The sequence below is a fragment of the Macaca nemestrina genome, chromosome 1, assembly GCF_043159975.1.
Source record: "Macaca nemestrina isolate mMacNem1 chromosome 1, mMacNem.hap1, whole genome shotgun sequence".
Lineage (NCBI taxonomy): Eukaryota > Metazoa > Chordata > Mammalia > Primates > Cercopithecidae > Macaca > Macaca nemestrina.
In genome coordinates, this window is record NC_092125.1 from 31,339,179 (window position 1) to 31,356,795 (window position 17,617).

The following is a 17,617-nucleotide window of genomic DNA, read 5'->3' on the forward strand; positions in this document are numbered from 1 at the left end:
GATAAGGCATGGGAACATGTGGAGTTAGCCACACCCCTAGCTATGCTGGAGAGTCAGCCCTTATCTGCACTTCTGCCTGGTGTGTCCTAGGCTAGGCTCCACACCTAGCATACAATTCAAATTGCTTACTAACCAAGGCTTTCACCAAAAGTAAAAGTCACTAAAAGTTAACATTTAAACATGTAATTGAGACTATTGAAGAAACACTTTTACCTGTAAGGTGTGCAAGGAAAGTAAAATGTATTTTTGGTAAAAGATGACAAAAAGGCATGAGAATGTAGATTTTTTTTTTTTTTTTTTTGGCCTAAAGGGTTAAAGAATTGTTTTAAGTAAGACAGAATAAAGCTAAAGGTTTAAACAGTTGTAAAAGGTTTGTAAAAAAATAATTATAAAAGAGAGTCTGTGTGTGGACATTGGCTGAATTAAAGGGATATTATTCAGTTTTTCTATAAATTAAACACTGGAATAAAAGCACAACAGGCTTTTCTTAGAGCAAAACCGTGCTTATGATCTGCTCTTTAACAAAAACTTGTAAAGGGTTATAAAAGGCTTATGAGAATCTTACCTTATGGTCAAACTAAGATTGGATGGATTTATTTATAAGGTTTTATTAAGAATTGGGTTTGACATAAATAATGCACTAATGCAACAGTGACATTTGGTTTATTCGGTACAAAAGTCATAAAGGAAGTATTGTCAAATATAAAATGGTGTTTGGTTTTCTTTGGGCTGTATTTTCGTAACTGTGTTATTGGTATATATTCCAAAATTATGGGAAACTCCTATAATTCTGATATGACTTAGTGTACATTATCAGTAACAATTATAATTGTTACACAAAATCACTGTATGCCACAGAGGTAACAAATTTCCTTGTCAATTGTTTCTTTGACTGTGGCTGCCCTAAAACGTTTTGTAAGCCACAGACAATTGTTAACTTGTTTTAATCCTCTTCAGAAGGTGGTTTATAATCAATTATAGAATTCTAACAGGTGTTCTTAAATGCAGGTTTTTCTAATAACTTTGGAGATTGTAACATTAGAATAGAGAAAACACCTTTTAGAACTCTCATGAAGAGCTGGACTGTTCGTGAATATAAAATAGAACAGGTCTTAACTAAATTAACTGAACTAATGGAAGACTGAAGTAATCCTTTTAACTTTGCTTAAAATGTTGCTGATCCTTTGTTTTGTTTTTCAGAGTCAAGGAAACTTTTCTTTTGAGCTTTTCTATTTATAGCTTTTAGCAATTGAGTAAAATATACTACTGTGAACAAAATTTGGAGTGTATTTGTTTCTCTCTACCTGATTTCTCCAGAATTTGGAAACTAGTTGTGAGTATTCTAACTTATGGCAATATAGTTATTTGCATAAGTACAATCAGAATCTGTTTTCTTTTGTAAAAGGGCACAATTGGAGAAACTGGTTATTTTACCAAGGCTTTTATTGGAACAGTGTGTTTTCCTTTAAGGAATTAAAATTAACGTGTAGAGCCAGTAAAAGCCCTTTGGGGAACTGGCCTCATACCTTGCCTACACAGTCCCTGTACAGGGTTTCTGACTTGTGGTAAGTAAATGTCACTTTCTATCAAGTCTAGTAGAAGTAGAAGTAAGTTATCTTGGGACTGCAAGAGGAAAGAAACTTACCCAACTCATAGGTATTAGAGGGTACAAACCCATGGCTGGACTCAGCTTTTAAAAAGTCTTATCTGAGATTCCTTATAAAACAGAGTTCTATCAAAGCCAATTTAAAAACCTATGTGAAAAATAATTATTCTTGCTGCACTTTATACAAATAATCAGGCCAAGTATAATAAAGTAAATCAGTCTCACCATGATTTGTCTTTAGTAAAAATGGATAACTGGAGAGAGAAATATTATGTTTCAAGAACTATGGGACACTTGTTATTAAATTCTAGTCTCATTAGTTGTTTCTGTTTCTGCAATTTAGGCTAACCCTGCTTACTCCTGTGAACCAACCAGTAATCTCTGACTGTTGCTCAGAAAAAAACAAGAGGATGGGTAATATAAAAGTCTGGATCAGTATTCTAATTCTGGGCACATTACAACCAACTAACCCTCTACCAGCTTAGCTCTAAAAGTTGCCCAGTTCATGAAAAGCCTTCTAATTTAGTTTACTTAGAATATAACTTTACTTATTTTGCCTTACTCTTGTGGAATATATTACTGTTATGCTCTTTGTGTAGGAAAACAGAACAAGCCTACTAAATGTTTCTTTCTTTTTTTTTTCTTTGTTTTGAAATGGAGTCTTGCTCTGTCACCCAGGTTGGAGTGCAGTGGTATGATCTCAGCCCACTGCAACCCCTACCTCCCGGGTTCAAGTGATTCTCCTGCCTCTACCTCCTGAGTAGCTGGGACTACAGGAGCACGCCACCGTGCCTGACTAATTTTTGTTTTATTAGTAGAGATGGGGTTTCACTATGTTGACCAGGCTGGTCTCAAACTCCTGACCTCATGATCCACCCACCTTGGCCTCCCAAAGCGTTGGGATTACAGGCATGAGCCACCATGCCCGGCCCTAAATATTTTCTTAAATTAAACACTTATTAATCTTCCAGATATCACCTTTTGTCAAAATTCAAGAATTATGAATGAACCTTACCATACTGATGCTTTCTTACTAAACTCCTCTCCACCCTGAATGCAAGAGATCCTCATAGTTAGGCAAGAATATCATCACCCCATTCAACCTGAAAAAGCTACAGAAGATGGATCTTCATCCCTCTGCAACCCTCAGGATTAAGGTTTCCCCCTCCTTTTATAAAAGGGAGGGGGAAATGTCAGAGACATGTGAACCAGAGCAACTCCATCTTAAATAAGAGCTGGGTAAAATAAGACTGAAGGTTACTGGGCTGCATTCCCAGACAGATAAAGCAATCTAAGTCAGAGGATGAGATATGAGGTCAGCACAAAATACAGGTCATAAAGACCTTGCTGATAAAAACAGGTTGCAGTAAAGGAGCCAGCCAAAACCCACCAAAACCAAAATGGCGACAAGAGTGACCTCTGGTTGTCCTCACTGCTACACTCCCACCAGCACCATGACAGTTTACAAATGCCATGGCAACATCAGGAGGTTACCGTCTATGGTCTAAAAAGGAGAGGCATGAATAATCCACCCCTTGTTTAGCATATCATCAAGAAATAACCATAAAAATAGGCAACCAGCAGTGTTTGGGGCTGCTCGTCTATGGAGTAGCCATTCTTTTATTCCTTTACTTTCTTAATAAACTTGCTTTCACTTTGCACTGTGGACTCGCCCTGAATTCTTTCTTGCATGAGATCCAAGAACCCTTCTCTTGGGGTCTGGATCTGACTCCCTTCCTGTAACACCACTATTATGGTTTTCTTCTAACGTATTATGTATTCCTTTCAGTCTTGTTGAGATGAAAAGGAATAATGGGTTCTAATAATAAACAGTCAACCATAAAACTCAACTTTATTTGATTTTTAAAAATAAAATGAAAGGTGACATCAAACAGTACTATGCAATATGAGAATATTAATTTCTCCTAAATTTTACTGAAAGCATAAGTTACTTACTGAAAGTTACTAAGATTGTGGAATATAATTCAGTTTTTCAATATTTACCAAATTGGGAAGGGGAGAACAGCTACACTCTGGAAAATATTAGGGAGGCACTAATTATAACAATTTCACAAATGAAAATTACAGATTCTATGCTTTAGATAGTAACATATCGGTTATACAATACTTTTTATAATGCACTATGTTAAAATTTGCTCTTAGCTGGAAACAGGGTTTCATTTGATAAGACATATGTTTCAGTGTATTTTATATTATCCCGAAGAATTTTTTAACATTTCAAATATAATGCAACTACTTAAAATTAAGAATTTTTACAGCAGTCCATCCATTGCTTATAAAATAAATGCAGCAGTAACCTGTTTCAGTAGCTTCTAAGTAAACTCCTTGGAGATAATCCTTTAGCATTTGAGTGAGGAAAGTAGCTTGGTCTTTAACCTGACTCCACACATCATATTTGTATCATTAATACCCTTTTCTAAAATGGTATCCAGTTTTCAACTATAAAAGAAAGTCAAAAGTTAAATATTAGCCTATAAACATTTCAGGAAAAACTTCTTAACTGTTAAATGGAACCAGAAAACTTATGTAAGCATGTCTATTTTATTATCTGAAACATTCCTCCTAAAAGATCTTCATGTGAAGAATTTTGAGTGATGCATATAATTAATTACATGTGCATCTCTACACTGTCATCTTGTGAAGAGATACTACATTAATTCAATGAGAGTAGTCTATCAAAGGTGTGTTTAAGAAGAAGAGAAATGTTACAGAAGTTGAATTCCAATTAACTTTATGACTGATTGCAGGGCTACTGGAAACTCTTCCTGTAAATCAGAATGGGAATCTTTTTAAGTAATGGGGGCTGGGCAAGAGAGTAACAAATGAGGAACTCAATTATTTGACTCTTAATTCCCCTTTGTGAAATAAGGTCCCTTTAAGAGAGAGGAGAGGAAGGCCCTGGGAGGGATGCCTAAAAAGAACGAGGTTACCTGGTTTAAAGGAACTATTGACCATAAATTTGGTCAATGCAACTTTCCTTTCCCCAACAAATACACTGCAAACCACCTTGATTATCATAAATAACAGTGGCAGGACCAACATTGCTATTAGAAGGGTCTTTGGGCTGGGGATGAAGTGGGCCAAGGGACTTCTCTTGCTGTTTATGGCCGGGCGTGGTGGCTCACGCCTGTAATCCCAGCACTTTGGGAGGCCAAGGTGGGCAGATCATGAGGTCAGGAGGTCGAGACCATCCTGGCTAACATCGTGAAACCCTGTTACCACTAAAAATCAAAAAAGGTAGCTGAGCATGGTGGCATGTGCCTGTAGTCCCAGCTACTCCAGAGGCTGTGGCAGGAGATTTGCTTGAACCCAGGAAGTAGACGTTGCAGTGAGTCAAGATTGTGCACTGTACTCCAGCCTGGGTGACAGAGTGAAACTCCGTCTCAAAAAAAAAAAAAACGCTGTTTATTTGGGATGACTTGGCACCTGGCTGGGAAAAGACTAAAGGCCCTTGAAGCCTGTGCTTAGCACCATCACTACTATCTGGCCCACTTCAGCATTTGCCTAGCATCCTATTACCCTGTCAGAGTCATCTGCTCCTCCAGTCCACCCGGCAGTCTGCTCTGGCCCAAACAGGAGCCCTAATAGAGACCTCTAGAGTCATGAGTCTTGTAGGCTGCCTCACCACCACCAGACTTGTCTCTATTCTGTCCTGGTCCCATATGAAAGGCCCACGTTCCTTTTCAACTCTAGGCATGACTTCCAGCCTTCTCAGACTTCTCTAAATTGGTTCTGGTCACTGAAGAAAGAAAGAAAAGATGTGGGGGCAAAAATCTGCATGACTCTCCATAACAAAATGTTTTGAAGTCTCTTGTTTTATCTTAAAAATTCATGCAAATTTGTCATCCTACTCGATATGTTTTTTAATATAAAATGTTTTAAATAACCCACTAGTTAAATGAGTGAACCTTTTTCTTTAAAAGATGCTCAAGTAAAATTGGTACCCTAGGAAGATGTCTATGATCAGCCTGTGACCCCACAAATTGCAAGCATAGCAATCTATACATCCAGGAATCCACACTCCAAAGGCAGAAGCATGGAGATTTAGACTCTGGTGTCTACACGTGTGCATGATGTATGTCCCTCCTCACCGCAAATTCCATAGATCCCTATTCTTTGACCTAAATATCAGTGAGGGGGGAAAAATGGGGTGGGGCAAAATTACGTCTTTCAAAAATACTCTGTAATTTTAATTTTTAAGTAATTCAGATGGGCTTTATTCTAATTTGTCCCAATTAATGAGTTGTAGCTAGGAGTGTCTTTTCTCACCACCTACATTTTACTATTTTACCTCAATTTGTTTTAGCTGTATAGTTCAATATTTGTAGTAAGAAAAAAATATAATCAAAGTGTCAAGTTTATTACCTCATCTCTTGTCTTCCAGTCATATTCTCTCCCTGTTGTTTGAAGACCAGTGTCGACTGAGGTTAACCAAATCCGAGCATTGAACAGAAAAAGTAAATTAGGAATTTAAGAGTAAAGGCAACCAGAAAATATTTTGAAATATCTATTTGCTTTCTCCCTATAAGTCTCCCTTTTCCCTTCCCCCTCTCAAATGTCCCTGTTTTTTCTTCCCTCAGAGGTTTGTGGTAGGCTCCCTAAAGTCCAATCCAAGGGCTGACAAACTCATATGGGAATAGGCAGATCACGTAAACAGTTGAAGTGGGCTGGGTAAAGGCAAGAGGGAGCCGTGTGGACTGTGGCAAGCTGCAGAGCGTCTGCTCCCTCTATAGACGCCAACTGATACTCAGCCCTATCTGTTGCCACATACAGGAATGAGGGCTGAGTGCTGGCTGACCTTATTTTTTCATGAAAACTTCAAAATCTGCATTTTTAAAATGCAAAACGTTTGTTTCTATTTGGCAACTAATTTTAAAATTTTAAAAGAAAACAAGTGACTCTTAAACAAATTAAGAGTCAAAGATCCAGTCCATGTGCCTACCATTTGTGACTTTTGTCTCAAACCCATGAGGAATACAAAGTGATGTGTTTCCCTCTATCTAAAAATGATTACAGAGGAACTCATGAAGAAAAGGGGCCTGTGAGCACAAGAACACTAGGGACCTGTGCCCTGCTCCCTGACAGTGCTTAAGATCTCTGACTCAATAGCACTTCTTAGGGTGACCCAAGGGGGCTGACACTAGGCCCTGAGTTCCCAGCCTTGCCATAGACTCCTGTGCCCCAAGAGTGATTTGGAAGCAGCAGAGCAGCAGACTTTCAGAGACTGTGTGGGCTGGAGAAATGGTCATCTCAGTGCTAGCCCACTTGGACAGGTGACCCAATAGCAGAGGAGGCTCCCTAAATCACAGTGCTATGTATGACCCTAGAAGAGGGGATGGAGGGTGAGCCACAGGAACCTCTGAGGTTCAAATTGCTGCCAAGGGAAAAGTATAATTACTTATTGAATATCTGTCTCTCCTCCCTGTGAAGGCAAATACCTCATCTGGCTCACTCACCAATTGGCTCTTGGCACAGTACCCAGCACACAGTGGGGCTGAATTTTATAAAAAGAATGCAATTGAGAAATAGTGAGATATAAGATACTGAGAAAATCTCACTCTTCGCACACAATTTGAAATCATGTAAATCCCTCCCCCAAAGCAACGATTCATTAAGAATTGCATAATAGATAAACCGATGGATCACGTGAATTGTAAACACTGGGATGGTGCAGGTTAGAGTTACAAACCCAGAATGTGTCCTCAAGCTGGGACAGCTGGGAGAATGTTGTCATTGGGCTTGGGAGGGCAGGGATGCTGAGCAGAAGATGAAAGATCCTGAGTGTGCTTTTTCTAGCAAGCTCCTCCTATCAAGTCTTCTCTGTATAATGCTTAGCATCATGATGCATGCAGTTGGATGCTAATAAACGTAACTATAACTACTCAGTGACTATCAAAGCATACTCAAAGCAAGTCATTTGACTTGTAGCTGTGACCATGGTTTGGAATACTCACTGAGCATGGGTAAGGTTCCCTATTCCCTTCAGTTGCTGGGAGCAAACCAGCTCCCCATACCTGGGCTCCTGTGAGAGAGTCTGTTCCCTCCCCATTCCTGCACTGCCAGCACCATGTGGTTCCAGCCTACCAGGGCAGCAACAGAGTACACCGCAGAAGCTGCTCTCCCCTGACTAGTGTATGGAGGGAGGGACACGGCAGAGGAAGGAGCCACCTGGATTTTAGGGTCTGGAAGTCTCTCATATGTGACCTCCCAGAGCAATGTGGCAGCCAGGGTGGGCCCGAGGATGGGGACTAATGATAAACCCACATAGTGCCCTCTCAAATCACTTTCTTAGAGTTAAAGGAATTTTACTTGTATTGAATTTCCTTCTCAATAGTTTTCCTACCACTAAAGGTCTATCCCTTACCCATGACATTGGTGTTACTATTCCTTTGGGTAAGCTCTGATGCTTGGACTATTAGCAGCTTGCTTAAATCAGAAGTTCCCTGAACCTAGAGGAGAAAAGTCAAAATTAGTCAAAAGAGCATTCTTTGATCTCTAACCTGGCTTCTTTCTAACCTTTCCAAAGAGTATAAAAAATAAGCCAAAGCGTAGAGCTGGGTCTTCAATCTTGGCTCTGTATTCTAAATTTCAAATCCTCTTTGATGTTGAGAAGTCTTAGACCAACAAATTGTCCTTGCATATTTAGACACCAGAGAGGAAATTTCTACACCTTACTTGTAACTAGACTGGAAATTCCCAGTTTGGAAAGCAGGGAATCCCCAGCATCCAGTAAGCTACTTTTACTCCTACACTGAAGCTCAAGGGCTCAAGGCTCAGCATTCCCAGGATGGCAAGACTGTCTTCCTTTCTTAGACCATTTGTCCTATGTGCCATAAAATCTGCCTCCCAGAATGCCAGCAGCAAACAAGGAATCATCGTAACTATCATTTTTAGATTACCACACATTATCTCATTTAATCCTCACAATAACCCGATAAGATGGCTGCTGACCTTATCCCTATCTATCTTACTAAGAAGGAAATTGAGGGTCAGAAAGGTTAAGCAGCTTACCTAAGCTCAAGTACAAGTAGGCACAGGGGTCAAGTTTTAAGTCTAAGTGTGCCTGACTCCAAACCCTGGTCTCTTAAGACACTAAGCTGCAGTATTATTCCTGTTGCCCGCTTGCCTCTTACCTCCATCCTTTGTTTCAAAACTAAACAAGATTTTAATTTTCTATTAAAAACATTTAAATTACCTTCATCATCTGAATTGATGAAAGGTACAAAGTAAGAATGTTTTGAAAGGAAAAAATTCACTTTTTAGGTTTACCAACTTTTCCAGGACAAATTTTCCTAATGAATTTTCACAGTCTGAACTGGCAGAAAAGGTCTCTTCCATAGGGGAGAAACTTACTCCCAGATTTAAAGAGATGTCGTCTCTTCCCATGGCCTCTTGGTCCTCCCCATTCCTTTGTCCAGTGGCAGGCAGCTTGGACCATTAGGGAGTTTGCTTCTACCCTTCCCATGCCCTGTTATGTCCTAGGTGGTCACACTTCCTTTGTCATTACAGAGGTATGGAATGCTGAGACCCAGGGCCCAGGATCTACTATCAAGTAACCACAGCCCCCAATGTGGCAACAAAATGATGTGGCCCCTGCTCTACTCCTTTCTTGTCAACCGGTGCAGATACTTCCAGAGCTATGCAGATACTTCCAGAGCTATGCTAGAACATAGCATCATTGCCTTGGTGTAAACCAGGGAAAACTTACTGCATCTCATCCTTCCTCTGGCACAGCCGCATGCCAGAGCAAAGGGCGTGCATGGCAAGCAAACAGCAGGCAGATTCCAGCTCCCTGTCCCCTGGGCACACCCTCGTGTAGGGCACCTGTACTACAGTACACAGAAGCCCTTGATACATTTTTACTGTTTGCAAAAGGCAAGTAAGAACTACAGGGTTATTCCAGGTTAAATTTCTTTTTAAGGTGGCCAGTTGAGTTTTAAAGTCACTTTTGAAGCACTGTGAAAAGCAAGAGACTCTTTAGAAACGATACTTCTTACCTGCTCACAGGTTGTAGGTATAATGCAAGGTGCAAAATATGGTTCCTCTGTCTTAGTATCAATTACACTGCCATACACAAGGATAACAAATTTCATGGTCATATTATCAATACTCATTTCATTATAGCTTGATAAAGTTTCCACATATGCTTGATTGAACATCACACACTTCTGAAACTTTAAGTCCTACGATAAAATTGCATTTTTAAAAATAAGTCATACAAACTGACAGATGGTATCAAGAAGAAAACAGATTCACTGATCGATCTGAATTATTTGAGGATGTCAGAAGGTACACGGCCCCTGGCACCAACAGACAGGATTTATTTAGCATTCAGAATGGCCTCTGACAAATTTCTAAATTCCAAGTGTTTGTGCTGTTAATGGGCCCTGGATACTATTGCCCAGCCCTAATTTGTGAGCTGTCAGCCACAGCAGGGTACTCGGCTATGACTCAGGAGATTTCTATTTGCACAAAGACCCAGAGTCTTAAAAGATTCAGAGGGTCACCTAGCAGTAAGCTTACATTCCATTTGACAGGTGAATAGGAATAACACAAAGCCAAAAGAAAGCAAGCTAGAGTCTGAGCTATACTTCAAGGCTCAGAGTCATAGACTTTAGAACTGGGAGGGAGCTATTATGGGTTGAATTGAGCACACACACACACACACACACACACACACACACACCCCACCTCCCACCCAATTCTTATGCTGAAGTCCTAACTCCCAGTATCCTGGAATGTGACCTTATGGAAATGGGTCACTGCAGATGCAATTAGTTAAGATGAAGTCATACTGGAAGGAGATGGGCCTCTAATTTGAATAACTAGTGTCCTTATAAAAAAGGGAAATTTGGACACAGACTTGCACACAGGGAGAACGCCACGTGAATATGAAGGCAGCTATTTATAAGCCAAGGAGGGAGGCCTGGCCCAGATTCTCCCTCACAGCCCCTCAGTAGGAGCCAACCCTCCCAACACCTTGATTTCTAATTTCTAGCCTCCAGAACTGTGAAACAATGCATTTCTGTTTTTTTTACGCCACCCAGTTTGTGGCTTGCAAACTAACCCAGGAACTTAGAGATCAGCCCAACAGTAGGAATCTCCTGCACAGGACCCTGACAGGGCTGTCAGCTCAGTCTAAACATCTCCACCCCGAAGCAGGGCACGGCTACAAGAGCCAGTCCTTGAATCTCAGTCATTGACAGGCGAATCATACATTTATTTGCTGAGGGCACCAGCACAACTAGGACACCAAAAACATTTAAAAATTAGCAAATTTATCAGCATTTCACAACCAGAAAATCTAAAAACAATCAGCTGTTTTAGTTTGATTTTAAAATGCATATACTTTTTGAGTTCTGTGATTTAGAGGGAAAAAAATCTTAATTGGCTAGTTCTTTAATGGGAAAAAAACAAAAAAAAAAAGAAAGAAAGAAACTATTAAATAGAGATTCTCTGTTTAAAAATAGACATTTTTTAATGTTTTGTATCTGTACTTTCTCATTTATATAATGAATATGTGTTGCTTGTGAATTAAAAAAAAATGTAAAGGACATTCACCTTATTATTGAGTCAAGTCTGAGTCCATAGTTTCTATCCATTCGTCCTAATTCTCACCCCTGGAGTTTCATACTAGACTCTAAATTTGTCCCACTCCTCATGAAGAGGCAAGGTAAAAGGAAAAGAGAAGAATTCCAATCCCCTTATCCCTCTGCTAAAATTTTTCTGAAAGTTATTATTGCAATATAGTAAAAGAAACCTTACTGGCATATATGACACACTCATTTTTTAACCCAATGTTTATTTATATCCAGTTGCTCAGTTCAGTGAATATTACTGAACTTCAGATCTTTCCCAGTTCACTTCCCCAGTTCCGACTCACTAGCTAGTAAGGGTTCCAACAGTGACTAAATAAGATACAAATGTGAGATTGTAAATTGTGCTTGTCCAGAGACAAACTTGAACCACTACTGTTTGGAGGGGAAGTCCATGAGAGAGGCTCAGTCACCTCCACAAAGATTTTGAAAAGGCAGGAGATTTATAGATTTATATTAACATTGGCAGAGTAGGCAATAATAAATACAGACGGAGCGATTGTTAACACATTCTGATTAACACTATGCTTGGTTCAGGGGGGATCTACCTATTTTGAATTTGCTAAATCTACCTTTTTTTTGAAATGATTGCAAGTAGCTTGGGAAAATTAGCTGTGACAAAAGGATTGACAACCTGTAGGAACTCAGGATAAGAGAGCAGTTAAAATTCTAGCAATCTCATTTTAGAAAATCAGACACAGGGCCAGGCACGGTGGCTCACGCCTATAATCCCAGCACTTTGGGAGGCCGAGGTGAGCAGATCACTTGAGGTCAGGAGTTCAAGACCAGCCTGGACAACATGGTGAAACCCTGTCTCTACTAATAATAATACAAAAAAAATGAGCCAGGGGTAGTGGCAGGCGCCTATAATCCCAGCTACTTGGGAGGCTGAGGCAGGAGAATTGCTTGAACCTCGGAGACAGAGGTTGCAGTAAGCTGAGATTGCACCATTGCACTCCAGTGTGGGCAACAGAGTGAGACTCTGTCTCAAACACACACACACACACACACACACACACACACACACACATACACGCACACAAATTTCCTTTCTATTTGTATCTCAAAAATATGAAACACATTCTGTAAAAAATACAATGCATAAAAATTCAATTTATTAATATTTTAATCATGTAACTTACCTCGTCAATAAGACTTGGTTCAAAATACTGGTAGGCAGTACTGAGAGCAAGCTTTAGCCATATTTTGTATTCCAGAGATGGCCAGAAGGCATCAAAGCCTTCATATAAATCCTCCAGGGAGATAAAGCAGGCCTGAAACAAAAAGACCGCAGGCCATAGCAGCTTGATTTGGAACTAAATTACAAGACCATCAAAAAACAAGATGCCTGCGGATTTAACCTTCAGAAAAACTATCAATTCTAGCATAATTATGATACTCTTGTCATTTAGAAGCATTTGTATTGTGAAAATGGTTGTTTGCTAAGTATAAGATGATAAAATGTATGGTGCGATTAAAGCTATATACTTTAATAAGAGACCAGAAAAATGTATATCAGTCAATAGATACAATGAAGGATATGGCTCATGAGCCCAAAGCCCAGGATTCAGGAACTAAGCCATATGAACTTATCTATTTTTATTGTCATGGTAGATAAAGTGAGCTCATTCACGGTATTTGTTTCCAGAGGCAAATAGTTTACCTGAATAAAAAAAATACACTTTCAGATTCAAGTTACACGAACTTCAGTGAATTCAATTCAGCCTTATGACTAAACTCATGCCTCTTCCAAAAATAAAATGACATGAAATAGCTAAAACAACATTTCCTTCCACTCCACACACCCCTAAGACTCTGGATCCTGCTCTGTTGCATCAGATCGTCTCCAAAGATTGAGAATTCTTTGACTCATTTCTTTTTTTTTTTTTTTAATTATTTTATTTTACTTTAAGTTCCGGGATACAAGTATAGAATGTGTCAGTGTGTTACATAGGTCTACGTGTGCCATGGTGCTTTGCTGCACCTATCAACATATCATCTAGGTTTTAAGCCCCACATGTATTAGCTGTTTAACCTAATGCTGTCATTCCTCTCACCCCCTCAATCCCCAAATGGCCCTGGTGTGTGATGTTCCCCTCCCTGTGTCCATGTGTTCTCATTGTTCAACTCCCACTTATGAGTGAGAACATGCAGTTTTTGGTTTTCTGTTCTGTGTTATTTTGCTGAGGATGATGGCTTCCAGTTTCATCTATGTCCCTGCAAAGGACATGTTCTCATTCCTTTTTATGGCTGCATAGTGTTCCATGGTGTGTATGTACCACATTTTTTGATGGGCATTTAAGTTGGTTCCATGTCTTTGCTATTGTGAATAGTGCCACAATAAACATACATGTGCATGTGTCTTTATAGTAGAATGATTTATATTCCTTTGGGTAGAATTCCGCTGTGAGTCTATCTGGGCCTGGGCTTTTTTATGGTTGGGCATATACCCAGTAATGGGATTGCTGGGTCAAACGGTATTTCTGGTTCTAGGTCCTTGAGGAATCACCACACTGTCTTCCACAATGGTTGAACTAATTTGCATTCCCACCAACAGTGTGAAAGCGTTCTTAGTTCTCCACAGCCTCACGAGCATCTGTTGTTTCCTGGCTTTTTTTTTTTTCCTTTCTTTTCTTTTTCTTTATTCTTCTTTTTTTTTTCGAGATGGAGTCTCACTCTGTCACCAAGCTAGAGTGCAGTTGTGCATCTCGGCTTACTGCAACCTCCACCTCCTGGGTTCAAGCAATTATCCTGCCTTAGCCTCCCGAGTAGCTGTGACTATAGGTGTGCCACCATGCCCAGCTAATTTTTGTATTTTTAGTAGAGATGGCATTTCACCATGTTGGCCAGGATGGTCTCAATCTCTTGAACTCATGATTCGTCTGCCTCGGCCTTCCAAAGGGCTGGGATCACAGGTGTGAGCCACCACGCCTGGCCCATTTCCTAACTTTTAATAATTGCCATTCTGATTGGCGTGAGATGGTATCTCATTGCGGTTTTGATTTGCATTTTTGTAATCAGTGATGTTGAGCTTTTTTTCATATGTTTGTTGGCCACGTAAATGACTTCTCTTGAAAGATGTCTGTTCATATCCTTTGCCCACTTTTTGATGGGATTTTTTCTTGTAAATTTGTTTAAGTTCCTTGTAGATTCCAGATATTAGACCTTTGTCAGTTTGGTAGATTGCAGTATTTTTCTCCCATTCTGTAGGTTGCCTGTTCATGTTGTGCAGAAGCTCTTTAATTAGATCCCACTTGTCAATTTGGGCTTTTGTTACAATTGCCTTTGGCATTTTTGTCATGAAGTCTTTGCCCATGCCTATGTCCTGGGTGGTATTGCTTAGGTTTTCTTCTAGGGTTTTTACGGTTTTGGGTTTTACATATAAGTCATCTTGAGTTAATTTTTGTAAAAGGTATAAGGAAGAGGTCCAGTTTTGGTTTTCTGCATATGGCTCGCCAGTTTTCCCAGCACCATTTACTGAATAGGAGATCCTTTCCCCATTGCTTGTTTTTATCAGGTTTGTCGAAGATCAGATGGTTGTATATGTGTACGGTTATTTCTGAGGCCTCTGTTCTGTTCCATTGGTCCATATGTCTGTTTTGGTACCAGTACCATGTTATTTTGGTTACTGTAGCCTTATAGTATAGTTTGAAGCCAAGTAGCGTGATGCCTCCAGCTTTGTTCTTTTTGCTTAGGATTGTCTTGGCTATGTGGGCTTTTTGGTTTCATACAAAATTTAAAATAGTTTTTTTCTAATTCTGTGAAGAATGTCAATGGTAGTTTGATGGAAATAGCATTGAATCTATAAATAACTTTGGGCAGTATGGCCATTTTCATGCTATTGATTCTTCCTATCCAAGAGCATGGAATGTTTTTCCATTTGTTTGTGTCCCCTCTTATTTCCTTGAGGAGTGACTTGTAGTTCTCCTTGAAAAGGTCCTTCACATCCCTTGTTAGTTATATTCCTAGGTATTTTATTCCCTTTGTAGCAATTATGAATCGGAGTTCATTCATGATTTGGCTCTCTGTTTGTCTGTTGTTGGTGCATAGCAATGCTTGTGATTTTTGCACATTGATTTTGTATCCTGAGACCTTGCTGAAATTGCTTATCAGCTTAAGGAGTTTGGGGACTGAGACAATGGGGTTTTCTAAATATAGAATCATGTCACCTGCAAACAGAGACAATTTGACTTCCTGTCTTCCCATTTGCATATCTTTATTATTTATCTTGCCTGGTTGCCCAGCCAGAACTTCTAATACTATGTTGAATAGGAGTGGTGAGAGAGGGCATCCTTGTCTTGTGCCAGTTTTCAAAGGAAATGCTTCCAGCTCTCGCCATTCAGTATGATATTGGCTGTGGGTTTGTCATAAATAGCTCTTATTATTTTGAGATATATTCCATCGATACCTACCTTATTGAGAGTTTTTAACATGAAGGGATGTGGAATTTTATTGAAGGCCTTTTCTGCATCTATTGAGATGATCATGTGGTTTTGTCATTGGTTCTGTTTATGTGATGGATTATCTTTATTGATTTGCATATGTCGAACCAGTCTTGCATCCCAGGGATGAAGCTGACTTGATCGTGGTGGATAAACTTTTTGATGTGTTGCTGGATTTAGTTTGCCAGTATTTTATTGAGGATTTTTACATTGATGTTCATCAGAGATATTGGCCTGAAGTTTTCTTTTTGTTGTTGTTGCACCTCTGCCAGGTTTTGGTATCAGGATGATGCTGGCTTCATAAAATGAGTTAGGGAGGTGTCCCACCTTTTCAATTTTTTGGAGTAGTTTCAGAAGGAATGGTACCAGCTCCTCTTCGTATTTCTGGTAGAATTTGGCTGTGAGTCTCTCTGGTCCTGGGCTTTTTTGGGTTGGCAGGCTATTAATTACTGCTTCAACTTCAGAACTCATTATTGGTCTATTCAGGGATTTTAATTCTTCCTAGTTTAGTCTTGGGAGGGTGTATGTGTCCAGGAATTTATCCTTTTCTTCTAGATTTTCTAGTTTATTTACATAGAGGTGTTGATTCTCTGACGGTAGTTTGTATTTCTGTAGGGTCAGTGATGATATCTCCTTTATCATTTTTTATTATGTCTTTTTTATTTCTCTCTCTTTTCTTCTTTATTAATGTAGCTAGCAGTCTATCTACTTTGTTAATTTTTTCCAAAAAATCAGCTCCTGGATTCACTGATTTTTTTAAAGGGTTTTTTGTGTCTCTATCTCCTTCATTTCTGCTCTGATGTTAATTATTTGTTGTCTTCTGCTAGCTTTTGGACTTGTTTGCTCTTGCTTCTCTAGCTCTTTTAATTGTGATGGTAGGGTGTTGATTTGAGATCTTTCTAGCTTTCTGATATGGGCATTTAGTGCTTATAAATTTACCTCTTAACACTGCTTTAGCTGTGTCCCAGAGATTCCATTATGTTGTCTCTTTGTTCTCATTGGTTTCAAAGAACTTCTTGATTTCTGCCTCAATTTCATTATTTACCCAGGAGTCATTCAGGAGCAGATTGTTCAATTTCCATGTACTTCAGTTTCCATGGTTTTGAGAGAGTTTCTTAATTCTGAGTTCTAATTTGATTGCACTGTGGTCGAGAGAGAGTTTGTTATGGTTTCGTTTCTTTTGCATTTGCCGAGGAGTGTTTTGCTTCCAATTATGTGGTCGATTTTAAAATAAGTGCCATGCGGCACTGAGAATAATGTATATTCTGTTGATTTGGGGTGGAGAGTTCTGTAAATGTCTATTAGTTCCACTTGATCCAGAGCTGAGTTCAGGTCCTGAATATCCTTGTTAATTTTCTGTCTTGTTGATCTAATAGTGACATTGGGGTGTTAAAGTCTCCCACTATTATTGTGTGGAAGTCCAAGTCTCTTTGTAAGTCTCTAAGAATTTATTTTATGGGCCAGACGCGGTGGCTCAAGCCTGTAATCCCAGCACTTTGGGAGGCCGAGACGGGCGGATCACGAGGTCAGGAGATCGAGACCATCCTGGCTAACACGGTGAAACCCTGTCTCTACTAAAAAATACAAAAAACTAGCCAGGCGAGGTGGCGGGTGCCTGTAGTCCCAGCTACTCGGGAGGCTGAGGCAGGAGAATGGCGTAAACCCGGGAGGCGGAGCTTGCAGTGAGCTGAGATCCGGCCACTGCACTCCAGCCTGGACCACAAAGCGAGACTCCGTCTCAAAAAAAAAAAAAAAAAAAAAAAAAAAGAATTTATTTTATGAATCTGGATGCTCCTGTATTGGGTGCATATATATTTAGGATAGTTAGCTCTTCTTGTTGAATTGATCCCTTTACCATTATGTAATGCCCTTATTTGTCTTTTTTGATCTTTGTTGGTTTAAAGTCTGTTTTGTCAGATACTAGTATTGCAACACCTGCTTTTTTTGTTTTG

At 39.6% G+C, this 17,617-nt stretch overlaps 2 protein-coding genes across 12 annotated transcripts in view; both read right to left on the reverse strand.

Moving 5' to 3' along the window:
• Positions 1-2,738, reverse strand: part of LOC105484436 (TNF superfamily member 4) — a 308,159-nt gene extending 305,421 nt beyond the window's left edge. The window contains exon 1 of the mRNA XM_071075841.1: positions 2,622-2,738. The gene's annotated coding sequence lies outside the window, so the exon portion shown is untranslated. The remainder of the gene's footprint in view (positions 1-2,621) is intronic.
• Positions 2,739-3,440: 702 nt separating this feature from the next.
• LOC105484439 (solute carrier family 9 member C2 (putative)) overlaps positions 3,441-17,617 on the reverse strand; it is a 101,861-nt gene continuing 87,684 nt past the window's right edge. For 10 of the 11 annotated variants that reach the window (XM_011746016.3, XM_011746015.3, XM_011746014.3 and 7 more), the window contains 5 exons: positions 12,366-12,497; positions 9,625-9,810; positions 7,992-8,076; positions 5,993-6,048; positions 3,441-4,066 (listed from right to left, as the gene is read on the reverse strand). In XM_011746016.3, coding sequence (XP_011744318.1) covers positions 4,031-4,066; positions 5,993-6,048; positions 7,992-8,076; positions 9,625-9,810; positions 12,366-12,497 — 495 coding nt within the window. In that variant the 3' untranslated portion in view covers positions 3,441-4,030. Of the gene's footprint in view, positions 4,067-5,037; positions 5,367-5,992; positions 6,049-7,991; positions 8,077-9,624; positions 9,811-12,365; positions 12,498-17,617 lie in introns of those variants that run through there. The other variant, XM_071075732.1, reaches the window with a different exon arrangement.